At 35.8% G+C, this 26,280-nt stretch overlaps 1 protein-coding gene across 1 annotated transcript; it reads right to left on the bottom strand.

Moving 5' to 3' along the window:
• Nucleotides 1–16,164: 16,164 nt before the first annotated feature.
• On the bottom strand, nt 16,165–25,996 carry KERA (keratocan). Its single transcript, XM_042793430.1, has 3 exons — nt 25,935–25,996; nt 23,529–24,421; nt 16,165–18,211 (listed from the first exon to the last, which is right to left on the bottom strand). Exons 2-3 carry the CDS (start codon nt 24,412–24,414, stop codon nt 18,039–18,041), a joined length of 1,059 nt encoding a protein of 352 aa, XP_042649364.1. The 5' UTR covers nt 24,415–24,421; nt 25,935–25,996; the 3' UTR covers nt 16,165–18,038.
• Nucleotides 25,997–26,280: the final 284 nt, after the last annotated feature.

The following is a 26,280-nucleotide window of genomic DNA, read 5'->3' as shown; positions in this document are numbered from 1 at the left end:
CTTATGCAAGGACAATTTTGAGAAAAAGCAAGTTTGAGTTGTTTCCCTTAAAGCCCTGTATAATATGTAGTTTATATTTCATATACTAGGAGAGAATTCATAGTTGAAGTAATAAAATGTCATACATTGTGTCACTTAAGTTACTGATTTATATATACTATTTTTGAAATTTTCGCTCCTTTTTAAATGACTATAAAATGTTATTTATTTAGGTCAGGCTTTGGATTTTTTGGTGGTGGCAAACATGTAAACTTTGTTAATAAAATGCCCATAATGAATGATTGTTTTCTTTGACTTTACTGTAGGTAAGAGACCATCAAGTAGATGTAACTCCTGCTACAGACATCCTGAACTATTTGGAAAAACACCTATTATTGTGAATGTATAAAAATTTTATTTTACAATTCAAAATATGATTTTTCAACCAATACCCTCTGACCTGCATATATGTACCTCAACTTAATCCAATTAGATACTTTTCAGTTTTCTAAATAAAAGTAATATTTAGCACTCTAGACTATGTCTACTGAATGTTCATGAAGAACTGTATTAAGACACAAGAGCTTTCCCTTTTTGTACCTGGATCCAACTTCTTTGACATCCTACTTCCCTCAGGCCTTTAATGTTAGAATCCTCCAACATTTTCATGAATGTTATATACTGTACCAGAGAGTCTACTTCATATCTAAATGTTTTTCTCAGCTTGTTCTTGGTGTGTGATGTTATTATTTACTGAATCGTTATTTATTTTTTATTTTCCAGTTTTAAATACGTGGTCAGAATTACACTGAACAAAGAGAAACCATGATCCTGGCATTGAAGGATTCCTATCCTACAATCAAGTTCAGAGCTAAAATTCAGGCCAGTATTTTAGAGTGTTTCCTTCTGAGGTACTGGACACCCTGACTCTTCTTTCTGTTTGTTCTAAAGGCATAGTGAGAGGATGGAGAAATAGGAAGCTGCTTTGATACATCCCTTGCCTGTCTCAGTATCACTTGCATTTCATAAATTGCTGGACTGTGGAACCTTGTTCACCCTAGGACCCCAGGAAAAGGAGCACATCATATGAACCTCGCTGGGACTAGGGAACAAAGGCTAGAGAACAGAAAAACAAATGTCTCAGAGAGGAGAAAGGAAGGAAATCACGTGCCTGCAGAAGGGATTAGCATTTCCATTTTGCTCATCAAAGTTAAACAAAGTACAAAAGAAGGATTTAGAGTGCTCCAACTGTTCCATCGCTTGTGCAAATCACCATAAACATGAGGAAAAAGAGAGTTAAACAGAAAATGTGAGATAGCTACAATTGTTTTTACTAGTAAAGCCTTGTTTAGGTTTAATTATTTCTGCATAAACAGTGAATGGAAGGGAGAAAAGCTTTTTAGTGAGTCACAGAAATAATTAGAAACCCTTATATATGGGTCAACGCAAGTGCCTTATTTCTCACCTCAGTTTGCCTGATTTTTGGGTCACGATGTAGAATTCCCTTTCAATTCACATACCCTTAGAAGCTGTTATTCTTTTCCTTTAAAGTACTTTTATTGTGACCTCTTACTTCCGTGGTTGATGTAGGCAGATTAAAGTGTCAGATCTTGTAGTCTAAGACTTATTTTCCTGTCATTCAAATATTGATTGTTGTTCTTTTATACTGCCTGTCCAGACATTTTTTGTTGGTTTTTTTTTTGTTTTTTTTTTTTTTTTGTTGTTGTTTTTTTTTTTTTTTAATCTCTAAAAAAAATACGTAACATGCCTATTTAAAATTTGTCAGATGTGTGCTGGATCTGGTTAATATTGATTACTAACAGTGAAATATCAGAATATTTTCATGCAGTCTGGTCTACCAAATGATGATGTTTTTCTAAGTGAGCACCCAGAATATTGGGTTTTTTTTTGTATTTGTAAAGCCCGTATCTACTCAGACTCTGATTCATCATTGCATTCCATATACCTGGAATTTCTTAGTTTTTAAGCATCAAGCATTAGCTTTAACATGGACCATGCACATTTACAGTAAAATCAAACAACAAATCCATAGTTACAATAGCAGGAATCAATGGCTCCCACTTTTCATTTGGAAAGGATGATTTGGAATCTCCAATATATGCTTCTGAAAATATTAAACTTTTTTGCAAACCATGAGCATGATCCAAAAGCTATTACTTTTAATCATCTTTAGCCAGGCTTGCTGGTATGACTGTCCTGTAAAATTCAAAGATCCTCCTTAAATACATTTCCAGTTTTACCTCTCTAATATTTGTTTGTATAATCAGCCCGTAAGTTAAATCCATCACCACATGCTGTTCACTCTCTGTATGTTATAAATTTTCAAGAAGATGAAAAGCTTGTCAAATTATTACTGTATATTATATACAAATAAAACATATGGTTAGCTTATAAAATCAGAGAACTCTGATAAAAACAGGTTTGAAATAGCCTTTATAATAAACTATATACCTTGAACTTCTTTTTATTTGATTCAAAAGTCTTGAGAGAATTTATTTTTCTCAGGTTGTTTAGTAATTTGGTTTAGACACAACTGGCAGGTAATACTGAACTAAAATTAAATTGAGGTTGGTACTTAAGACAATATTTTTCCTTCTTCCATGTAAACATGCACAGGAGAGATGGCGAGATGCATTTTCTGAAGCTTTTGCTGAAGAAATCATAATGGGGTAGTTTTTTTCTACCTTGTTAATAATCCTTTCATACTTTTGAAATTAATTGGATGACAGCAGATGTGTATTTTGTGCTCCATTGGTCTATCAGCTATGTGCACACACACAGATATGTGCAGGTTATACTGTAGCTCGTTAATGAAGGCAGTCTCAGGAATTTCCACTGAGGCCAAAGACAGGACTCAGAGCTTCAGACTCACATACTTATATTCCACTCACATTAGACAGACTGCCATTCTTCTAAAACCAAATTTACAGTTTGCTGTTTAAGAGGTATAATTTGCATCAGTTTTGAGAAGGAGTTGGGAAAGAAATCTCTGTTCTTTCTTTAATCATAGTTGAACATAAGATAGCACTGCTGAGTATGCAAGCATGTGGTGTCGCAGAATGTTTTTTATTAACATCCATAGCTATTGTCTGCTGTTCCAGCCCAGCCTGTGGACTGGTGGTGTTAGACCCTTTCAGGAAAATGCATTTCCCGGCCCCAGAGATGGAAAACTTCAGAGTGTTTTTGCTTAGCTAAACAAGTACAGTTCAGAGCTGGGTTATCATATCTATTACTAAAAGATCTATGTTGTTTTTCTTGTGATGGAAAAATAAACCAGAAACAGGGTTCAATAAGACAAGGATTTGGAATTCACTAGAGCACAGGCTTTGTATTGTATATTGTATGTTGACATACCCATTTATTCAAAAGAAATGGTGAAGACTGTTATATTTATTTAATGGATAGAGACTGTAAAAGATTATATGTAGCATAATGAGGGTCATAATGTCCTCAATATCCTGATTAAATCTGAAATTGAGGACATGGCTTAAAGTTGTTTTTCTTATTAGCATAAATTTTACCCAGTTTCCTGTGTTTGAGTATGAAATTGTATGTGTGTCCTTAGGTTTACTTATTGTGTCCTTAATGTCTCCTTTTTATTATTTCTTCTAGAAGAAGCTAAGTTAGTGGTTCTGAGGACACTGATCTCAAGGGAAGCTCTACTGACATAATCATACATTTCTCTGGTCTGGTATTTGGTAAATATATTCATCCTCTTAATATCATATGGAATCAATGTTTGAATATAAAAGTGTCTTCCCCTGGAATAAGAAGACTAGGAAAATGCTTGTTATAAAGCTGGAATATGAACTGTAAAATATCTCCCTTTTTTTTCCTCCCAAATATTTTTACAGGGTTTTTGTTTTTTTTTTTTTTTTTTAAAAAAAAAAAGTTTTTCATCTTAAAAGCTGTTTTAATATTAAAAAAAAAAAAAAGCTATCCTGTTACAAAAGCCATGAAAATAATGTATATAATATTGGAATATGTTTCATAGGATTTTATAAAATAATAATAAAATTGCATCCCTACATTTAGTCTGCAAAGCAGATTCTTTTTCTGAGTTTAATTGAAATATATACACTGTAAAATAGAGCTGCAGGTGGTAGCTGAAGGTGACTGTAGCAAAACAGATCTGTCAAGATATCCAGAGCTGAGCTGAACTTCAGTAGGATTGCCATTGCCAGTCCAAATGTCTATCTACAATTTGTTTTCTTCCCATTGCTCTAATGGAAATGTTTTTTTGAAACATTTTTTGAAGTTTTCATAGCATAAGTTGTTGAGGTTTTTTTAGTAAATTTCTGCCTTTATTTTTTGTGTGTGTTTTTTTTTTTGTTGTTGTTGTTTTTTTGTTTGTTTTAGGTTTTGGTTTTTTTTTTTTGTTTGTTTGTTTGTTTGTTTGTTTTGTTTTTGTTTTTTTTTTTAATTAGTTTTTTTTGTTGTTGTTTTCCATAACAGCCTCCATTCTATGGGAAGTTTTCTTTTCTGTTAACTAGCAATTTCTGACTTTGAAATATTTGATTAGAAAAACCTACCATGGTCCAGATTTGCTTCACAGTGGCTGGTGTAGCACCAAGAGTTTTAGACAAGCTGTAGAGGAGGGGAGCACCTTCACCACCATGGCCCATGGGATGACTTGGGGCATCAGGGAGTGGGAAAAGGGGGGAAGGGAGAAGGTACACCAGCTGTAGTAGCCCTCCTTACTGCACCTCCTGGAAAAAGGCAGCATTCATAGGTGAGTTCATGTGAAAGAGGAAAGACTATCCTACTTCACAGATGCCTGAAGGTAGTTTGAGTGATACAATGGCAATATCCACACCATTACTAGGTCATCTGGTGGGGGAGTGACCAGGCTAAAACTAAAGATGTATTCCCCAGCAGAGCTTCTGAGAGAGTATGGATCCTGTTAGATGATACAACCTCCACTACAACACAGCATTTCGAGCTTTCTTCAGCTTTTGAATGCCTGGTTCCAGTTGACAGCAGCCAGCCAGCTTCGACTGGCACAGTTGGGAGGTACAGGAGGGACCGTGGCACTCAGTGGGGAGCGTGGGAGGTGGGTGCTGCGATCGGGGAACGTGGGGAAGAAGTGAATGGGCCGGTCACACAGAGTGAGGCAGACATAACTGGTCTGTGCCACAGCGAACTACAGCCTGACTCCAGGACCTCTGGCACTGTAAAGGGACACACCACCCTTCAGCCAATATTTCTGTTTATTTGTTTTGAATTTCTGCTTTAAACTCACTTTTTTCTGAGTAGACTTGGAAACGTGTCCTTTGAGATACTAATGCACAAAGAATGTGAGAATCCAGATTTTTCTCAAAGGCTTTAAATAAAAATATTAATTTTCTTTAGCTGTTAAAATTACCGTGGTGTTTTATCTATTATCTATAAAATAATGTGAATGTAAACAAGAATTAAATACAATGTTAGTCCGACCTCCACTTCTATCAATTAAATATTTGAAAACCATCTTTAAAAAAATATTAGCCTGTATCAAATATCAACCCAGATAGCAGTTCAGCAAAAGTTCAGACTGATATTAGTATGACAATAAAGGAAACTATCATTGATTGAAGAGCAACGTGAATTTCTCTACCATTTTACATGTCAGACATTATTCATATTTTTAAAGGCAAGTATCCAAGAAAAATACCTAAATTCTTTGTGATTATTTTTGGTTGAACTGAGGTATTAAAATGTTTCTTTTCAGTTTCTATTTGAAATGCATGTGGCATTTTGCAAAAGTGTTTTTCTAATCTATGCACACATACATACACACATAGAGACACACAGACAGATCCTGGTAGTTTCACAGGGCCTCAAGGTAGTGTAATCAAATGGCTTTAAAAGGTCTGATTTGCAGGATTGTCTTTTAGGGGGCTTTGTTTGTTTTGCTTCATTGGCTGCACAATGTGTCATTGACTCTCACTGCTTAAAATTAAACAGCAATCAACATTTGTGCAGCTTACCATCTGCAACAAGTTACCATGTGGTCTCTGCTCTGTGAGCTCTGTCATCTCTGTGTTGTCATTAACAGAAATGGGATCAGAGTTAGTCGATAAAAGACCTTTTATCTAGCACAGTCAATATAGCTGAAATACAAGTAAAATTCTTTGTTAAGTGAAATTTCACTACTATATGTCATCTAGAAAAGATAAACCAAAATTTAAGCACCAGATCTAAGCAAGTGTTGGGAAGATACACAAGGACTGGATGAGTTGCGAAAGGGAAAAGGGAAGTTTTAGAGTTCAAAGTAACTGCAGACGTAGTGTGTGTCTCAGTGTTATTTCAAGATTGCTAATGTCTTTTTTTCACAGAAAGCTGTGCTGATGAACGTGTAAGGGAATCATTCATGGGGAAGTTTCAGCTTGTCCAAATTTTTTGAAGTCAGGAAACCCAGTTTAATCCAGATTCATCCAGCTTTAGGCTGAGGGAATTACTCCAGCTCTGGTGCGGACGAAAATTCTCCATCCAAGCACAAGGGAAACAGTGTTAAATTTCATTGTATAAATGGTGCTTTCTTTCTGTTTCTGTCCTTTGATGAGCAATGTTGTGATTATAGTGCTGTTTGCCCAGATGCCCACAGTTATTTTGTTGATTCCTTTTGGTAGTCAGTTGGTCCACTGTAAGTAACCAGGAAAAAAATATCTGCTGGCACCATGGCAAAAGGGCCTACATGAGCCATGTATAAACTCAGGTGGGAATTTAGAAGTTTTCTAATTGTAAGAGCAATAGATTCTGGAGCAACTGTCCAGTGACAGTGAAAAGCCTTTGGTAGTTTTAGTGTAAAATCACATAAATTAATTAATAGGATTATGTGATTACAAGTAACTGAGATTTTTGCTGCAAATAAAGAAGTCCTACATGAGGATCAGAAGCTTGAATTTCATCAGCTGGGGAAAGGAAGTAAGTGGAAATGTTCAGATATAAGCTGGTGTGGTCAACGTGATAGGCAAAGAATATGATTTGAAATTGTACATTTTTAATATATGAAGTGTATCTGAATGATCATGTGTGAGGAGAGAGAAGGAAAAAAGTAGGCATTGCTGTACTGGAGGACAGAAGTAAGAGATTCTAATAACCAAGCTTTATAAAATACTGACAAAAGCCATGCACAGAAATAATAGTTCAGGCATAGGAAACAGTATAGCATGTAGTGCAAAATTCAGACCACAGCAGGAAGAAGGAGGGGTCCAAAAGAAGAGTGGGAGAGAAATTAATAGCAGTAAGAAAGACACATAGATAGCATTGTGGAGAATTACAGAAGAAAAATAGTAGGTTCCTATGTTTTTCCATTCCATATTCTAGTTTCTTTAATATAGCTTTCAGCAGGAGATTGGGGAATCCTCACCACAGAGGTTAAAGATCAAGTAGAGTGAATGAATCGTCTTGTCTAAGAAAATGTGCAATGGGAGATCAGCAGGTCATGGAAGAGAGTGAGGGAAGGACTAAGACCTACTGAGGAATCACCTGAGATGCAAGAGGACACCCAGGAATGGATGTTGCTGCTAAACTCATAAATAAGATGCTGAACCACTAGTTGCTCACACAGTCATTTTCTGGAAGGAAAATGGAAATTTCAGTTTATCTCTGTTCCACAGACATGTGAGTGTACATCTCATTTGTAATCTCTCGCATTCATAGATTATGTCTTCTCCTTAATAAAGTCTGAGGAATGCAGCCGTAGCTGGTGAAAATCAACAGATTTTCATGTCAGAGTGCAGATTAAATGAAAGTTGAGTCCTGAACATTTTATGGTGGCTTAATGATAGCTAATACACAAGCATGATATGCCAAAACTAAATATAAATTGCAGAACAGTGCAGCATGACCTGTAAAACTCCATTACTGAACTAAAGCCATTTCTGAGGTAAATCATTTGGAGCCCGTGGTAAGCTTAGTCTGCTGGAAAAAAGTCCTTGCTTTCATTTACACCTCTGAAACACCATTAACAAAGGCAGATTTTGGCCCACATGCTACTTTAAACAGAACTTGAGGGCAGTAAAAAAGCTAGACATTTCTATCATTAAAAAGAATCCTGCTGAGGGGACCAGTCTGTTTTGGTTGCTACTGTATAGTGCCAATGACTGTCACTGTGTCAGCTGCTAGAGAGAAAACTTTGTTCCTGTAGGACTTTCTGCGATAAAATTTGAAATGGTTTCATTTAAATACATCTGGGTAATATGTCTGCAACTTTAGATCATTGAATAAAGATAATAAAAGGGAGCGGAGGAGAACTACATAATATACTGTCTGAGAAGAAGAATAACCAAAGGCAAAAAAACCTTTCCCGTTGGCAGTTAATTTTTTCCCTTTTACTCCATGAAACATGAGAACTTTTATTATATAAAACTGTGCTTTCTTGTGATTTTTTTCCTTTAGCCTTGCCAATGAGAGATGATGATTTAATTCTTTCCAGATATTCAGTTGATTTAATATAATTTCTTTCATGTGGAACAGAAAGGGATAAATGGGCACAGGTCCTAGAATATCTATTCTTTTTCACAAATCCTTAAGGGTACATTTAATGGAATCACAACGTATTTTTGGCATTCAATTCTTGCACTAATTACATGGTGTTTGATTATAACGCTGTTTATTGAAGATCATATTGTGTTTGTCCTCTGTGTTTAGCCCTGGAATTTTTCTTTGTTTTAATGGACAGAGATGTATGTTTGAATTGAAAATACTATTTAAAACAGACATATTTGAATAACAAACCCCCTTGCCCAGGTTCTCTAGACACAGCTGTTACTATTGCAAACCCAGAAGCTTTCATGTACCTTATTCTTATTTAATTTCTCTTGAATTATTTCCGGAATAGCTTGAAGCATTGATTATGGTTAAAAGTTTCATTTTTCTCTAACTAAAACCAGTTTCATGCAAGTCTTCACTTCATAATACCTTTTATTCACTCCTGTGCTGCTTCTGCTACCCTGTGTCTTATGTGTATGCAGTATGTTTCTTTTGTGTGCTACACATATATTCAATTGGAAAACAACATACTGAAATGAGCATACGTATCACTAAGTCATGTGCTATTGACACAAAGAACAGCCCTACAACTGTGGGATTCTGGCAAGAATATGTGTAGATGTGGAGAGGGAAAGCATGATCCAGAACTTTTTTTTTCCTTAACTAGATTATGTATTGAAATAAAAATGTCGTTGTGTTAAGATTGAGCAAAAAAACAATACTGTGGGTAGAGGGGTTTGATGCGAGAGCTGTTGAGTCCTTTCTTCTCAGCTTTCCCTCCTGTTTGTTACTGAAATTCAGTCCTCAAAGATAATCTCTTTTTGCACTGTTATAGATATTGTTAATGTAGAAATAGACTTAGGGAAATTTACACAATTTTCCCTTTACCCCTTTCTTTTCCCTTAATTTTTAAATAGGAGTCCATAAGGTCACCCTCACTGCCTGGGAACAACTCCTTCACTGACTTCATAGTCCAGGGTGAGGGAACAGCTGAATTTTGTTGCTATTGCTGTCATGGCCATTTCAAAACAGTGCTGCTATTTTCACTGTGAATTTGTTGACTGAAATCCATCTGGGACAAAAGCAACCCAATATATCCATGTAATAAGCAATTCACTCTTAGCTTCCTGGAACCCCAAAGGATGTTAAGATTAGATGTTTATAAGCCATTAAAAAAACAAAACAAAACAAAACAAACCTGAAAAATATTTATCTGGAAAGGTAACCTGTTCTCCGGTGAAAAAATTCCTGTGAGTTGGATTTCTGATATTTTGCAATCTGAATTTAAATTTTAATTTGGTCCATATTAATCGAAATTAAATAACCATTTATCTACCTGTCATTAATAAAATGAATTTACAAAGCCATCCCATTTACAAGAGCAGAGATGTCAAAGATTTTATGATTAACCAGTGTTGGGACTGTATTTAGAACTTCTTTAAACATTTTTTCTATAACCATCCAATGTTGACTTTCTTCTTCAGCATGGACACTTTCTTCAGGTTTTCCTAGAAAAAATAAGGACTTTTTAATTGAATGATGTTAAGTGGAGGCTAGCAAGAAGCAAAATGTTACTTTTGAGCTTGTAGTACATCTGAGCCATGATTCAGCACTCGAAAATATTTAAGGGGCCATAGCACTTCTGAAAAACCCAACAAATTTGCATGGCACTGAAAAGTAGTAGACCACGGATATTATATCAGCCAGTGTCTGAAACATTAACTGATAAAACTAAGTACACGGAGAAGCATATGGTTTTCAGAATAAAGGTCAAGCCTGAGAACACTGCAGAGTTGATTTGCCAACTGACATTGCCTCTTCATGTGGTTTCCAACAAATCTTTAACAAAATTCATGGTTGTGGCATATTACCATATTCTTTCTGGAATTCATTCTAAAAAGCAACTTCACATCAGAATGAAACAGTGCACAGATTATAATAATGCATGATCTGAAGAAAGCTCATGGGTGTTATTTTCACATTGGCACAGTTTCTTTGTGTTTGGATAAGGCTCAAATGTTGGATTACGTATTAATCACAGTGATTTAGACAGCATTACAAATATTAAACACTTACTATTAGCTGTTGATGTCCTGACAGTTCCCAAAAGAAGTAATACTATACTAGGCTGAGGCATTATAAGCCTCAGGTTTTAGGAAAGACCACAGAACTGCTACAAGAGGTATTGTGGACCAGTAGTTTCCAAGGTTCCAGGCTCTCAGTTTTCCTCCTGAAAAACATCTGAGCAATTTGTGTCTCTTGCCCCCTCCTTTTACTGCCATGAGAAAGGATTCTCAAACAGGCATCTCTCAAGCTTCCTTCTTTTCCAAATTAGTCTTATTTTCTTTATTCCTCTGTTATCCCTCCATCTCAAATACCTTCTATTCTTTTCCCTCCCTAGTCTTCTTTTTCACATCTCTCATCCTCTCCCTTCTAGTATTTGACTTCCTTTGTCTCCTTCCTTATCAAATTGTGGTTATATTGGTGACATGACAAATGACAAATACAGTTGTTTTGTTACTTGGCCAGACATTGGCTGCAACAAGAGCTTTTTCATGTATCTGGGAGTACTGCGTAAAATTGATGCCAACTACACCTGGAGCTCCTGCAGAGATTTTTGAAATCTCTAAGAGTTCTCCCTAAACAGGAAGTTTTTCCACAATTACAATACTATAATAGGGCTTTTTTTTTTTTTTTTTTTTTTCCCAGTGGGAAAGACCATCAATGTGTCAAAAGCTAATATACCTTCCTATGTAAAGAATGCCATCCACAAACACCTTGGCTGCAGTCTATCAACTGATTTCCCATTTGTTCGTATGACTGGGCTTTAGCACATCACTTACCTTTCCACACTGTTTATATCTGCTCACAGTTCAGCATCTACTGGCAACATAAATCCATGATCTTGTGATGCAGAGGAGGGAGCACCACCTAATCCTGGCCAAGGGCTGTATGAGCTAGTTAAGTTGCAGTGACAGTGCTTTCAGCTTTTTTCGGCTGTAGAAAGCACAGGACTTCAGCATGTCTCGGTCATCTTTAGACAAGTTAAGAGGCTTTAGTCTGAGGGCTTACTCTCTTGAAAGAATAGGAATTTCCATTCCCAGGAAGCAAGTAAACTGCAGTCACCAGCTCACATGATTCCCAGTTCCTCAGTCATTTTGTTGAGTTTGAAAACAGTCTAAAAATTAAAATATGTGTCTGTGCACAGAGCACACCTGTCTTGTGCTGGATGATTTTCTGCTCTGCATGGTTATGTTAAAATATACTTAATTTAGTTGTTGAACCCCTTTCAAGTCAATTCAACATCTTCATCAACATGAGCTGCTGGTCACTTGCTTCAGCTCCTTAGGCATAGGGCCCACAGGCTGCCATTCCTCCATTGGCTCAGATGGCTTGTGCAGCCCAGCAGCAACAGGGTGTATCCTGCTCCTCCCTTCACGTACTGACATTGAGAAGAATCCCTACATCAAGGTAGTATCAAGCCAGCAGGAATAAGCCCTATGAGAGCTTCAGGAGGTAAGCAGTGGATGTCTAAATCGAGGAAAGCAGACACCACAGAAAGCCTTGAATCCCTGGAAGCACTGCATTTCCCGCACAGACATCTTGCACAAACATTGATGACAGTTGTGGTTGAAACAGCATAAAAAAGGGGGCTTGTACACCGAGGTCGCAGAAGTAGGAAAATGCAGGCATAAATCTTATTGCTGCTTTGAGGATAATAAGAAGCATGCATAATATTGCAACTGAAATAATTCTCAATTTTCTTCAATACCTGATAAGTCTGTTACATGATCACAGACAGAATGCAAATGTGAAAAAAGAACAATGGAGAAAAAAAGGAAAATCTCTGCTTGAGAACAGAAAATTGGCTTTACTGTTTGTTTGTTTGATGGACAGATTAACATAACATTCATGTTTATTTGACTAAGAATTAAATATTTTCATCTTCTTTTCTTATTGAAATGGAAAATAAACTTCAGACTGTGTTTTTATGTTGTATTTTAAACTGAATGTTAAAGAACTTTCATCAAACCAAAACAAACACATAAATGACTTTTGAACTTTTTAAAAGATCCAAAACATCACGACCTTCAGAGAAAATCTTGACCAACATTTGACCAGTAATTCAGAGGCAGGGAATTTTGGGATTCTTTGCCTGGCATCTTAGGCACATTTTAGATGTAACTCCTGCCTATTCTGCTCCTAAGCAATGTTGAGACGGGTTGCTATCGGTCTTTTTAATTTGAAGCAGTTCCAGTCATTAAAAGAAACAAAACTTAAGATTCACAAAACAAAGTGAATCTCTAGTCTGGTGCTCAAAACAACCTCCTCAGAGAATAAAATCTACACTCTACTCTGCTTCTGATTCAGACAAGGTTTTAAGCCTAGATCCTGTAATACCATGAAGGCTATCCTCACTTCCAGTATAGAGAATCAGTGACAATTTCAAGTCCTGTAACAAAGCAGAGCATCACAAGGCGATTAACCTCCTTGAAATAGGCTTCCTAGTAGTAGGAATATGATTTCAGACAAATTCCGGGGTTTCATTACCTGGAGAAGGGCATATCATGCTGCATGGATGTCTTAGTAACAGGATTATTAAATAAGAAGCACGAGCATTGCTGTAATTTTTTTTTTCCCCCATGGCTGAAACTATTTGCATATTTTTTTCTGAATTCACTAATAATTCATAAAAACTGTCATAGAGCATATTAACAAATAAATGATTTATTGAAAAAGCTTCCCTGGGAGATGTTGGTTCCACATGTAACTTTAATTGCCCCAGCCCCTACTTAGGAACAGCTTTTGTTTGTGGAAGATGTGATTCCAGTTGCTTCACTAATTTTCCTACAAAAAAAAAAAAAAAGATTGGGGGGCTGGGAGGGGAAGTCTTGGAAAAGAGATTTCCAGATATACCCCATCTACATGACAGTGCTGTGCGTGCGCAGGAGGAGGTGTGGATGCTGTGAGAACTGGGACACGCTCTTCTGCTGTGGTACGTGTGTGGCAGCTAGGACAGCACTTCCCCTAGAGAAACCCAGATGCAGCTGAACTGCCAGAAAAAGAGATGAAATCAGAGCAGCCATTAGCGCAGCATGCAGAAACAAGCTTAAGCTAAGAACCACTGAAGAAACAAAACTAAATCAAGCTGACAGGCAGATAGGTCAAATGCACATGCTACAGAAAGCAAGACAAAACCAGTAAGAGTACCCAAGCTGTTGGCAGCAGTGCAGGGGGTATAAGAAACAACTGCATTGGGAAAGGTTTCAGATTCATTATAGTAGAGATTTGTCTGAACCAGCACTGAGAGAGCAAGCACAAGACTCAGAAACAATTTTACCTCTAATGGGGAAGAAGGTAAATTAGCTAAGTCAGAACATGATTCAAATGATGCACATTGCTTCATATGCTTGACCTGAAGTGGTTAGTACTACTATCATTACAGATAATGTGGTGCCTTATAGAGCTACCATTTATGTTTAAATGGGTAAGAAATTCTGGGGAAAAAAATCAATTTTGGAGGAGACTTTCAGTCAAGAGGAGGATGTTTACTTGCTGACTTCCAACGATGACAAAGATTCTCTGCTACACATGGCAAAAGTTGGATATTAGCTGTTCAACAACCAACACAGCAGTTTAGGTGTTGCAGTAATCTGATTCCAGATAGATAATGAAACTAGCTGCAATATATTATTAGCAAATAGTTTTTCTAGACTGGAAACATGACAGAAAGTGTTTGTGGCAAACATTGGAAACCATTTGGATGTAACAAGAGTGAATGAAAATCCGTTCAGTGACACAGGATATGTGTTGGAGTTAGTAATTACAACATGCAAATTGGCTTTCTAGTTGTCTTCCAAATTTTTTACCTTTTACTGTTTGTGTTCCTTCCTTCAAGTGTCACGCATGCTGGTATGGTCACTGGTGTATCTGCAGATGATTGTTATGGTGGTAGTTTTCATTAAAAATTTTGAAGAAGAAAGTGGTAGCAAACTGTTTGGAAAATTGAGAAAGAAACAGAAAATGCCAGAGAGAGTATGGAGCAGGGAAATTCATGCATATGGCTGAATTTCTAACTATGCTGGCAGCATCTATAAAGGACTTTTCTTCCTGCAGAGCCAGCTGTGTTATAAAACCACACAGTCTTTTGATAACCCAGCATCCAGCCTCTAATCAAGCTGACAGATGTGTCAGAAATATCTGAGTATTTCTTAGTTCTTCAGCCTCTCACTTTACTTTAATACTTTTCTTTACAGAGCAACTGTCTGTACCCTGGGATGAGGTGATAGCACATCTGTGTTAATGACCACAATTTCAAAATTAACTCATACGTAATATGCATTTCTGGCAAAGCACTAGGTGTTTGTGATTTGGCTAGCGATTGACCATAACTGCATTGTGCTTAAGGTGACCTGCTTTGTTCTCAATTTATATTTGTAAATATCTGTTTCTGTATATGACATTCCATTCAAAACTGCTTGCAATATGCTCTGACAATTAAGTGAAACAAATGTCAGCTTTATGAACACAGCTGTGGGTTCAGACAGGACAGCTGAGAGAACTGTTTCTCCCTTCTTGCAGTGGAAGAGATTGAAATTTTTTCTGAACCAGGAAATATCAGTGGGGAGTCTTAGACCAACCTTGGATTAGGAAGAATTAACATCAGACTTTGAATCACAATGATGTTTTTTACATTGTTTTAGGGATACTTTTAATGGGGAAAATGACATAGTTTTTTACATTTTCCTTTATAGTCTTCTGGCATAGAGAATGGATTGAATGAGGTGTGGCTGAAAGCCTACATTGTTTAGTTCCACACAATAGTGCAATTTAAGCCTGTGATTGTAATCTGAGGGGAAATTTCACCAGCTTTCCCAGAATGTTTAAAAACATTAAGGATGTTGCAAATAGGGATGCTCATGTAGTAAAACAGATTAAACCCCAGACAGGGTTGGTTTATCTTGTGAAGGTCACTGCAGTCACATAACTAATTTTCATTCTACTTCATACTGTCAGTTCTGGGAGAGGGAATCAAGATGGGACAAATTAGCCTGAATGAGGATACTTAGGATTTTCTATTTATTCAACAGTTCCCAGATGTGGAGTCAGTGGATTGCATCAAAGGTGTAGAACACAGAGCACTTGGCAGCAGCAGCTCTTCAGCCCAATAAAAGTTTGCCCAATGATGTATCATGAATTTTTGTCTTCACTCAGATTAACTGGGGTTTGACAAGGACAAGTCTTGAGCATCAATCTGCATGTGTCCAAAGAAAGATTGCTCCATAAGATAGTTCTGACCTTTGAAGAACTAATTTACAAGGCTTTCCACCCTACAGTGGATTAGAAAAATCCATTAATATCAGGACAGCTGGTGAAAATTACTCCTAAAAGTGATTTAATCAGATTATGCGCCCCTGATTTCATCACATAATGACCCAACTGAGAAAAATTAGTACCTTGATGCTCCAGTGTCCCTATAAGATTTTGCATGTCATCCCTTCTCATATATAAGCTTGATACCTCTTTGGGGAAGGTTTAGTCTTTTGTGGTTTATAGTGCCTAAAAGGGTCATAATTTTTGGCTGGAACTTTAAGACACTTTGCTGTACAATCAGTTAGAACTTTAAATAATGCTATTAAATATGCAGATAAGCCTGTGAATATTCACTTTGGAATATGTCTATTTGTTCTTTGTTTAAAGTAGAAATTAATTTCCAAGTACAAGTACATAATTATTGTTATAATTTAATTAGTAGTGATGTCACTTTTTTTTTTCAAAAAAATAAATTATTATGCTATTATTGAGTAAAGAGCATATGTAAACATGCATACATATTGTAGAGACTTTTAAAATCTATATTTTTTCATATAGGGTGGACACAAAGGTACAAAAAATATTTTGCTAGAAGGGAAGGAGGTTCTCATCAATCACATAAAAAGAAATGCAAGAATAAATGTTTTTGTGATAGGATTTCTGAATAGGTTATTTATATGCTGGGTTTCTATGCTGGATTCCACAAGTGCACTGGAGCAGCATAAGGCCTGATTTTCAAATAAAAAGCATTTGAATGTTAGAAATTGCAGTTCTCAACCCTTTTAAAAATCTACTTTTAAGAAAATCCTTTGTCTTTAAAGAAAAAATTATACCACATGCATAGTCTTTAAATGCTGGTTACTGAGGCCAGTCTTAACATGTTAGAAATAGATGCAAGCTATCAGAGCAACTAATTGCTTCTATCTACAAATACAAGAAGACTAAAATAATATGATTGATGGATAGTCTGTTGTGCTGGCTATCAGAAGTAAAAATATCATACTCTCCCAGTGAATAGTTGACTCTAATACTCAAGTTGTGTATTGAAATCCCAATATTGTCTTATAAAATAGAAAACAAAGCAAAACAAAATAGATTTCCTAAAAAGATGCCCACTGATATCTCCCTTGTTAGTGAATTGTGAATGTTCTGTATTCTAAATACCTGGACTTCTCTAAATTCCAGTGTTATGTTCATGTCTATGAGTGAGCAGACAGCTAAATACTGCTCTGAATTGATTGTACTTGCTTAAATTCATACAATTCCTTTGCAAATATTTAGCTACTTTGGTAAATATCTGGGAGGGGATGTATCTCTTAAGTTCTTAATTTTTTCTTTATCACCATTATATTAACTAGCCATTCCAGTTTTTTGTGACGTACTTCGTCTGTGAAATATGTAATCATTACCGGTTTTGTTTTTATCTCCATAGAAACTAAAATAAACCAAATATTTGATGACTATCCCAAAGCTACAGAAAGAAAAGGTGTCAAAACTAGAAATGGAATACTGAATAATGAAACAACAGAAAATTGGCATTTTGATAGACCAAGATTTCATCTCACGTCCTCTTGTCCCTAGATTTGGGTTGGATCAGTGTATTCCAATTCTGAAATCATATGCTGAATGAATCCATACAACAATATGTATTCAGGATGTTGCTTTGAACTCTGAGCTTCATATACTTCATGCCTTAAAGTATCAGTCTTCAAAGGATGACAGCTATTTATGAGCTATTTACATGTTAAGTGGTTGTTCACCATTAGTTACTATCTTAAAAAAGACAGTTGGCAGTTCTGATAACTAGTAGTCATACAATTCATGATTTTTCTAGCATATATATTTAGCCAAGTGCACCCAAATTCATTGTGTTAGTTACTATATAATGAAACAATGAAATATAATTTGTATGTAGCAATGATGTTAACAGGATAGACATTGTAACATTTGACAAAAAAGATGGAGTAGAAAAGAATTTGCTTTGAAATATTCGGGATCTTACACAGATGATTTTCAATATATTTGCATTAGGACTTCTTAGGTAAAGTATTAAGCACATGTTTCATGTTCATCCAAAATCTCTTTTGAAATAAGAAGAATCTTTTCAGCCGTAGAGAAGATGCAAGCAAAGAAAAATCTAAAGTCAAAATAAAGCTGTTGTTTCTTGATTTATGAGTTAGAACAAGTTTCATTCCAGCAAAACTTGTATCTTATCACTCTTACAGCACAAGAGTGACACTGTAATATCTTTATATGACAACCGCTTGAAGTAGTCGGAAACATATCATGATGTCCAATGGGATTGGAGGTTGAATTTCATTTCCATCCAGGCGAAGGTATCTGAGGCGAGGGATATTGCCATAAAAACCATAGTCTTCTGCTATGGCAATTGAGACTGGGCATATCTGAGTACCGTTGACACCTGAAAATGCAGATCAACATGTGAGATGATTTCCATGGGAAAGGTTCATGAAAATAGAATTCATTCAGAAAACAAATAAAACCGGCTTCTACTGATATTTGTATCGGAGACACTTGTTCTTCTCAGAGTTGGAAAATACTGAATTAACAATTCTTTTTTGATCAAGCAAAAAAGCATCTTAACATAATACAACCTAGATAAGTAAATCACATATTTAATGTGATGAAATTATTAAAAAAGGCCACTACATGCATAATTTTACCTTGGACAGAGAGGAAACTAATTTAGATAACTACTGGGTAAGTATTCATTGAGAAATAGCTCTCTGAGAGCAGAACAAAGTTAATGCTGAGGGATTTTAAACATCTTACTGCAATGACAGTACACTAATTTTAGGTAATATTCCCTAATGAAGATCTTGTATTCAAAATGATAACAGTATTGAATCAGATGAGCTTTTAGTATAGTGTCTGTAACTTTTAACGTCTGTATTTTCCTGCTCTCAAATTCTTCATTACAGTAAGTTTTAATTGCAAGAATATAATTTGTGCAATGGAATATTTTTCTTCCTAATCTGAAAGCTAGCAAGTCCATAAAATTCCTTATAAATCAGACATATCTTCTTTCAATTAAGATAAAAGTTGAAAATATGGCCTAAATCATTACCCATTTTCATAACTGAATAGATTAGGTTCTTTATATTGACTCCCTTAATCTACCTCTGCCCTGTCACTTGGCTAAAATATTTTTTATATTTTGTCTTCAATTGTTGAATATTGAGGCTGCTGCTGCCCTATTTCAGCCTCAAAATGGCCTTATTCTAGAAAACACTGAAGTGATGTTTAACAAAGATGTCAAATTCCTTTGACCAAATTATGGAATTTAGTGATTGGCATGACTGCCTGAGGATCTTGTTGACCCCAGACCACCTGCAAAAAGTGGTTGAATGGAGTATGTGTGTCTAACAGATTTTTTTTTTTGAGTACAGGTTTTTTAGCAGCCCAGAAATAGGAAAAGAAAAGCTTTCTACCAAAATATTTCTCCCCTTACATATAGCTGTCAGAATATGAACACATCTTTTAATTACAATCCCCAAAATTGTTAAAATGTTATGATGGGGAAAAAAAAAAAAATTCCCAAAAGAAAAAAACCCACCCTATTTTGAAAAATTGGCCAGATGTTTGCAACATCTTGAAAATAGACTTTATCTTTGTCATGGAAACTGGATAAATATATCCAGTTGGCCAAGGCCTAAAACTTTTATTATATCCATTACATTAAAATGTATTTGCCTATGTTGTAAAATTCATTTAATGTTTGTAAAGCATTTGATATTCTTGGAAGAAACAAGCTACAATGTACTTTAACTTACTTTTATGTGTGAAACTATGAAGCAGGAAGCTTGAGAGTGAGGTTTCATTATGAAAGCAGTTATTAAAAGATTTACAAGTGAATCAACACTATGTAGCAGAAAATATCTGCCTTTTCAGGTCAGCACCACTGTCCTTAGGAGGCATGACAGCTTCAAGTGTGTTCTAAATATCTGTTCTCTGACATAGAAACTATCCCACTGCACTAGTTTTCAATGGGTTCATTACTTCAACCTTAAGGTGAGGCAGCATTTATCTAACCACAGGCCACCTACAAAGTTATTTCCTGATGATGTGTGGTATGAACTGGTTTGGTTTTTTTACTATTCTCTTCCCATGATGAGTAAATCCTACCCAAACCATCACAGGAGTAAAAACCTCTCTCCCCTTGTCTTGCAATCCTGTTCATGGGTATATTGCTGAATTTTGCTTAAGCGGGAGCCACGGGGCAATCTATCTACAGGGGTACAATTCACCCTACCTAAACTGATCTATGTAGAGTGTAAATATCAGTCTAAGTAAACCATCTAGACTCTGTTTATAAACTGTGGAGAAAGATGAACAGTGCCAAAAAGCGATTCACAGCTTCTTAAGATGGGATGATTTTCCCTCTGCAATTTTGTATCTCTTTCCATTAATTGAGTATGTGGCCTGCATGACTAACCCAAATTAGATACAAAAATCTAGGATAGCTAATTCGAACAAGATGAATTCCACCTGTTTTCAACAGTATTGTTAAGTGGTGTAATATTTAAAAATGAGACCCTGGAGCTGCTGTAGGGGAAAATTGCAGAAGAGGTTCTCATTAATGGCTAATACTGTATGTCTACTGAAGAACTGCAGAAAATCCTGCTTCTTTTCCAATAAAACTCATGATTTAGAAACATTCAGAAAGTAAGTTCGATCTAGAAGATAAATGTGTTCTGACATATATGAGTGTGAGGGTACCTCTATTCTTGTAACTCCTAGCTGTACTCAGTGTCCAACTTGAATAGTTGGACTCCTCTCATTTTCGCATAATACTTAACTGCAGCAGTCATGCATCAGCTTGGAATTCCGTACCTTTCTGGGCTCTTTCAGCAAACAAGCCAGTAACAGATATAGTGCAGGGGTCTGACAATATGTCAGGATGTGTAACTTCAAATGTTTCTTTCCAAATATCCTATAATGGATTCTGATAGACTGTCATAACTACTTGGCCCAAGGACTTCTCTGTTTCTCTTCACATGGAATAATATTATCTTAGAGAAGCTATCCCAGTCTCCTGGTGTTCATCTAGGGGAACTTACTGTTCACCCCCTTTTATCACTCCTTTGATAGCACTGTGATACCACCTATTTACCCTTGCTCACTTGGTACATCATTGTTTCATGCTTTCTCCTCTTTTTGCTTCCTCTAACACTCCCTTTTCCATCATTTGACATCTCCTCATAGCCTCACATGTGTACCTTATCAGTAAATATGTAAACATGTTTTAAAATGCTATGGAACAAGTGTGGTGTATATCTGCTGTAGCCATAATTCATTTTGATTTTAAGTTGATTTTGCTTCCAACTTTCAAGCACTTCTTTTTTTTTTTTCACTCTGTGCATTGAGTTCCTTGAGGAAGGGACCACAGGTGAAATCCTGGTTTCACTGAGACCAATGATGAGGCTATCTTCAACTTCACTGGACTTCAGGATATTGCCTTATAACTTCATAAATGGTCTCTGAAGAAATAAGGCCTTGGACTTATATGAAGAACTGATGTTATACAATAATATACAATTAAAAGTAAGCAAATAGTATTTACATGAAATTTTGAGCTCTTACAGTGCCAGCAGTGCAACTATGAACAACCAAGAGAAAATAAAGCAGCAATTGACAGGTGTGCTGGGGTATCTGAGAATTAATATCATAGAAGGGGCTTGTAGTGTACATGTAAAAGTAAACTTTCAGGAGGACTCTTTTGTGGAGAAACCAATATCTAGGCTTTTACAGTTACTTTTATTTCAAATCTTTTAGCTTATTTATCTTAAAATAATGACTGATCACCAACTTCCTGGGTTTAAGAAGACAAAAACAGTCTGCATAATTAATGCCACATCTTATTACTCCTGCCTGATAGAATTGCATTCCTTGTTTGCAAACCTAAAGACCCTTTTTGATATCGCCTATTAGGGCACCGTCTCATGAAGACTATGTTGTTATCCCTTACCACTTGACAATTATGCTGTATGGTAGAATGTGCCTTACATAATACTTGCATTTCATTTAAGGCCTCACATTGAGGTTGTTAATATTTTTTTGACTATTTAATATGTAGTTACTAAGAACATTTTTAAAAATTTATTTATTAAAAGCCTTGTTGCTCTTAAATTAATAATAAACTTTGAAAAGTGGTAAAGGCATTAAGGAATATAAGGCTTTTGGAAAACTATTGTGATTTAGGCTTATGCGTACTCATGTGTCATTGGAAAATGGAACTTGAGTTTGCACATGCTACACAGGTTGATTTTCATGGTTTTAACCTTTTTTGAACTTATTTAGGAAAGGAAGATAATTTGGCATCTCTTTAAATACTCTCTAGACACAAAACACTTCTTAAACTGGACAGGTTACATTCCACTGATTTAAATTTACAGTCCACTTAAATTGACAGGAGATAAAGCCTGCACCTGAGGCCCTGTATTGAAGCAATTAAAATAAAACCCTTTGTAACCAGGGGGAAATATGTTCAGTAACAACATATGTCATAAGCCCTAATCATATTAACTGTTAGACTTCTCACAGGCCACTTAAATATGTGCCAGTTGTACAAAATAGATTTTTCTTTATAAGGTTTCATACATTTGTTTTGCAAATGCAGTGAATTAACCTAAATTATTAATAGGCATCTTCCTTTGATATGTCCTTATTTCATATAGAAGCCAAACCATTATTTTTAGCATATTTGTGAACTAGAGTGACTCAAAACAGGAGTAAACAACCATTTATTCAATTAAATCACCATGACAGGAAGACAAATATAAAGACTTAGTTACCATCTGTGCAATGAAAAATAGAAAGTCATCACTCTGAGTTTGGTTTTTGGCATGAAACAAAGGATTTGGGGCCTGTAGGATTTACTGAGCAGATACTTTACCAGTGTGCCGAAGCACCACATCCCTGATGTACCTGGGTGAATCTGGAAGCAGTGCTAGATGACATGACAACAGGCTTCTATTGCCTTGGGTACAATACCTTGTTTTATTTATAAAAGTGGAAAATGTTAAAAGACGTTTAAGGAGATAAACTTTAGTAGGACAAAGCTTCTGTAAAGTCAGTTAAAAGATTTTTCATTAAGACTAAATTCAAGTATCTGCATTTTGTGCACAATAAACAAAAGATGGGGAGGCTATTTGAGCCTAAAATATTCAACATCCACATTCTAATTAGTTACATTTGAAATAGATTGTGTTGACTACAGCCAACATTTTATTTTGTTTTAAGGGTCCCTCACTTTAAGCTCCTACTACTTAATTTAGGTGGGCAGAGAGATACTCAGAAGAACTGAGAAGGCAGCAATACTCTTGTGCCCACTTTTTTATCATTGTTTCTTATTTATTCCTAGCCTTTCTGTGGGAAACTTAATTTGTTCCCACAAAATGGTTACTGGTGTGTATGTAGTGAAATGTGAATGCACAAATTCTTCTTAATCCACTCATATTTCTGAACTGCTTGTAAAGTGTTTTTTCTGTATGTATATGAACATTTTTCACATGTGGTATTACTTCCATGCATATATTTGGTTGTCATATTTTAGACATGACTTGAAAACTGGCCTGTGGGAGGTCCTCTTGCTCATCTCCCTATAATCTACATCACATTTTTAATCTCTTTATTTCAGAGAACAGGTTTTATATTTAAGTAGACATTTTAAAATAATTATATCTTGGTAGAATCCCGCACTGACAATACACACTTACTTTTGATTCTGTTGTGATCAAGGTGAAGATGCTCAAGATGAGCATTGATTGGTGGAATTTTAGTGAGCTGGTTGTGAGACAGCTGTAGATCTAGAATAGATGAAACATTAAACCCATTTGGGGGAATACCATCATCAGATAATTTATTGTAGTTCAGCCTAAGGAAAGTCACTTTGGGTATTGCACTGAAATAGTTTTCTGGTATCACTTCAATTGAATTGTTGTCCAAAAACAGCTGCAGTGTGTTAGCTGGAATACTTAAAGGCATTTTCTTGAGTGAATTTTTTGCTATGTTGAGCTGCATAAGATTGTTGAGTCCTTGGAAGGTGTCACTTTGAAGAGCGCTGTCCAACAAACTGTTCTGGTGCAGGTCTAACATAGTAAGGTTTTCCAAGTTGCTGAAGACTCCTTCTGGGATTCTGGAGATTTTGTTTCTAGCCAGTCTTAGCTGTTCCAGGCCCACTGGTAATGGAGCAGGCACTTCTTCCAATTCGTTATCTTCAAGGAATAAATAAAGCAGCCTTTTCAGCTTGCTCAGCACACCACTCTCAATTCCACTGTTGGTGATCTTATTCTTGTTCAGATTTATCCACCTCAGATGAGTGGCGTTCACGAAAGGTTTCTCTGAAACTGTTTCAATTTGATTATTTTGAAGATAGAGGTACCAAATTCTTGCTGGGATTGCAGGTATTTCTTTAAGTCCTTTGTTATCACAGTATAATGCATTGGGGAAACTAGGAGGACAAAAGCACTCTCGTGGACACTCAGAAGTGTAGTGAGACCAATGCTCAGGATCCAGCTCATCATAAACTTGTCTCACAGTTCGAGTCCACACAGAATTGACCAAGAATAAGAGTAAAAGGCTTGTACAGACTTTTAGAGTCATTGTTTGCCTTGGAAGGGGAGAAAAACAATTAGCTGTCTCTCAACAGAACTCTCTAACATCATACTAGATTAACAAAGCAGTGTTACATAGAAAAATAGTATTTTCTTTATAAACAGCCAAATTCTGTCCTCTGTGGTATTATCTATGGCATATGAAGGAAAAAATGAACAGTAGTAAGATGTATAAACAATTCAGTGCTACATGTTGAAGAACATTTTCCTGATTCAGTTTAGACTCCACATTGGCTACCAGCTTAACTGATATTCATGCAAGTGTAATTTCAAAGAACCTGAAAACACAGATCATTTTTCTGACATTAAATCAGTTCTTCTTACAAATTTGTTTAAGTTTTCCTGTATAGAGCTATAAACTACTTTATATAATGTACCATCTTCATTAAAGGTATTGATGCCATAATGATACTAATACTATTGTACTCAGTGTTCCTCCTTTTAAAATTATCCATATCCTCTTTTCTGTTTTTCCTCTCTCTTAAATTATAATGGCATCTGGATCAGATTTTCCAGGGTCTTTTCTCATCACAGAAAAGTGAAAGATCAAAGAGTGTTTTAACAGCTGTTTGTTGGGCATGTTCTTAAAAAGCTTGGAGGGAATATGTTTGAGTAATCCATTCCCCTCCCTCATTCACTCTCTCATACCCAAAGTTATGAATTTCCTTCTCTAAAGCAAACAGCCAAAACAAATGCCTGATCTATATGACACAAAAAGTCTTAACCAAATTATATCATATACACTCATGCATCTTCTATCTGGTTTGCCTACTTAATTATTTACTTTATTTAGCCTCTTCCCCCATTAAAGGTTGAACAAAATCATCAATGATAATTACTACAAGAGGAAATATCTGTGTTGCACAAAAGCAGTGCTTCACAAACTGTTAGTTTACTTTCTGATGAAGATTAGCAAGCATTTTGCAATGCAGAGGCAAGAGACAGCTGAAATTTCTGGTCAAAATTAGGAGGTTAGTTTTGGCAAAACATAGTATTTAAATAAAAAGTAAATTCTCTCATAGGGTTAATGCACCAGTAAGGTTAATAACTTAGTTAATCTGCTGCATATGATATGTAGTCATTTAACAGTTTTCAACGTTGTTGTTAGCGATAACAAGTGCAGTACTTGTTCTTCCAGGCTCAGAAACTACTATCTGGAAGCATTCCAAAAAGGACAAATAAAATATTTCTAAATAATAACATCTGTAACTTACACAATTAAATTGTACCTTATTAGTGTGTAAATATTCATAATCTTCGTAACATTCTTAAAAAGAAATATAAAGTAATTTACCTTGTTAGTCAAGTTCCTGGAGCTATCTGAAGCCAGTTAGAAATCACTGTAAATCCACAGCCTTTGGCTGCTAACCACTGTGTTTGCTTCCTGTCCTCTTAAGAATTAATAGCATATAAAACTTGAAGTACATTCTAGTATTCCCAGATGTATTACCATACACACCTTATTAGCTATTGTTTCTAATTTGACATTGCTTCAGAATTTGGGCTTACCTCAGCTTTCTTGGATCTTCTTCTCTTTCTATTGGTCACTGTTGTTAGACTGTAATAGCTTGAGTCAGGCTACAAGCCGTCTTCTATGAATACAGCCTAATATATACGCATCAGTGGCTACAGCTTTTAACCCCTAAAATAACTAAGGCACCTCAGCAACTAAGCAGGAAAAGACAGGAAATCCTGACTTTATTATCAAGTAACCACAAAACAGAAGGCATTTGATATTTATGTTTTAGCAGATTAGAGGAACTGGTCTAGATGAAACAGTTAACACAAAATGTACCTTTATTCAAAATTTTTCTCAGAAGGTACTTTACATGCAAAGCTCACTTACATCATAATT

This window comes from Tyto alba, unplaced genomic scaffold (assembly GCF_018691265.1).
Source record: "Tyto alba isolate M040663 unplaced genomic scaffold, T.alba_DEE_v4.0 Super-Scaffold_2, whole genome shotgun sequence".
NCBI classification, from domain to species: Eukaryota; Metazoa; Chordata; class Aves; order Strigiformes; family Tytonidae; genus Tyto; species Tyto alba.
The sequence above is the reverse complement of the archived record's forward strand: the minus strand, read 5'-3'. Positions and strand labels throughout refer to the sequence as shown.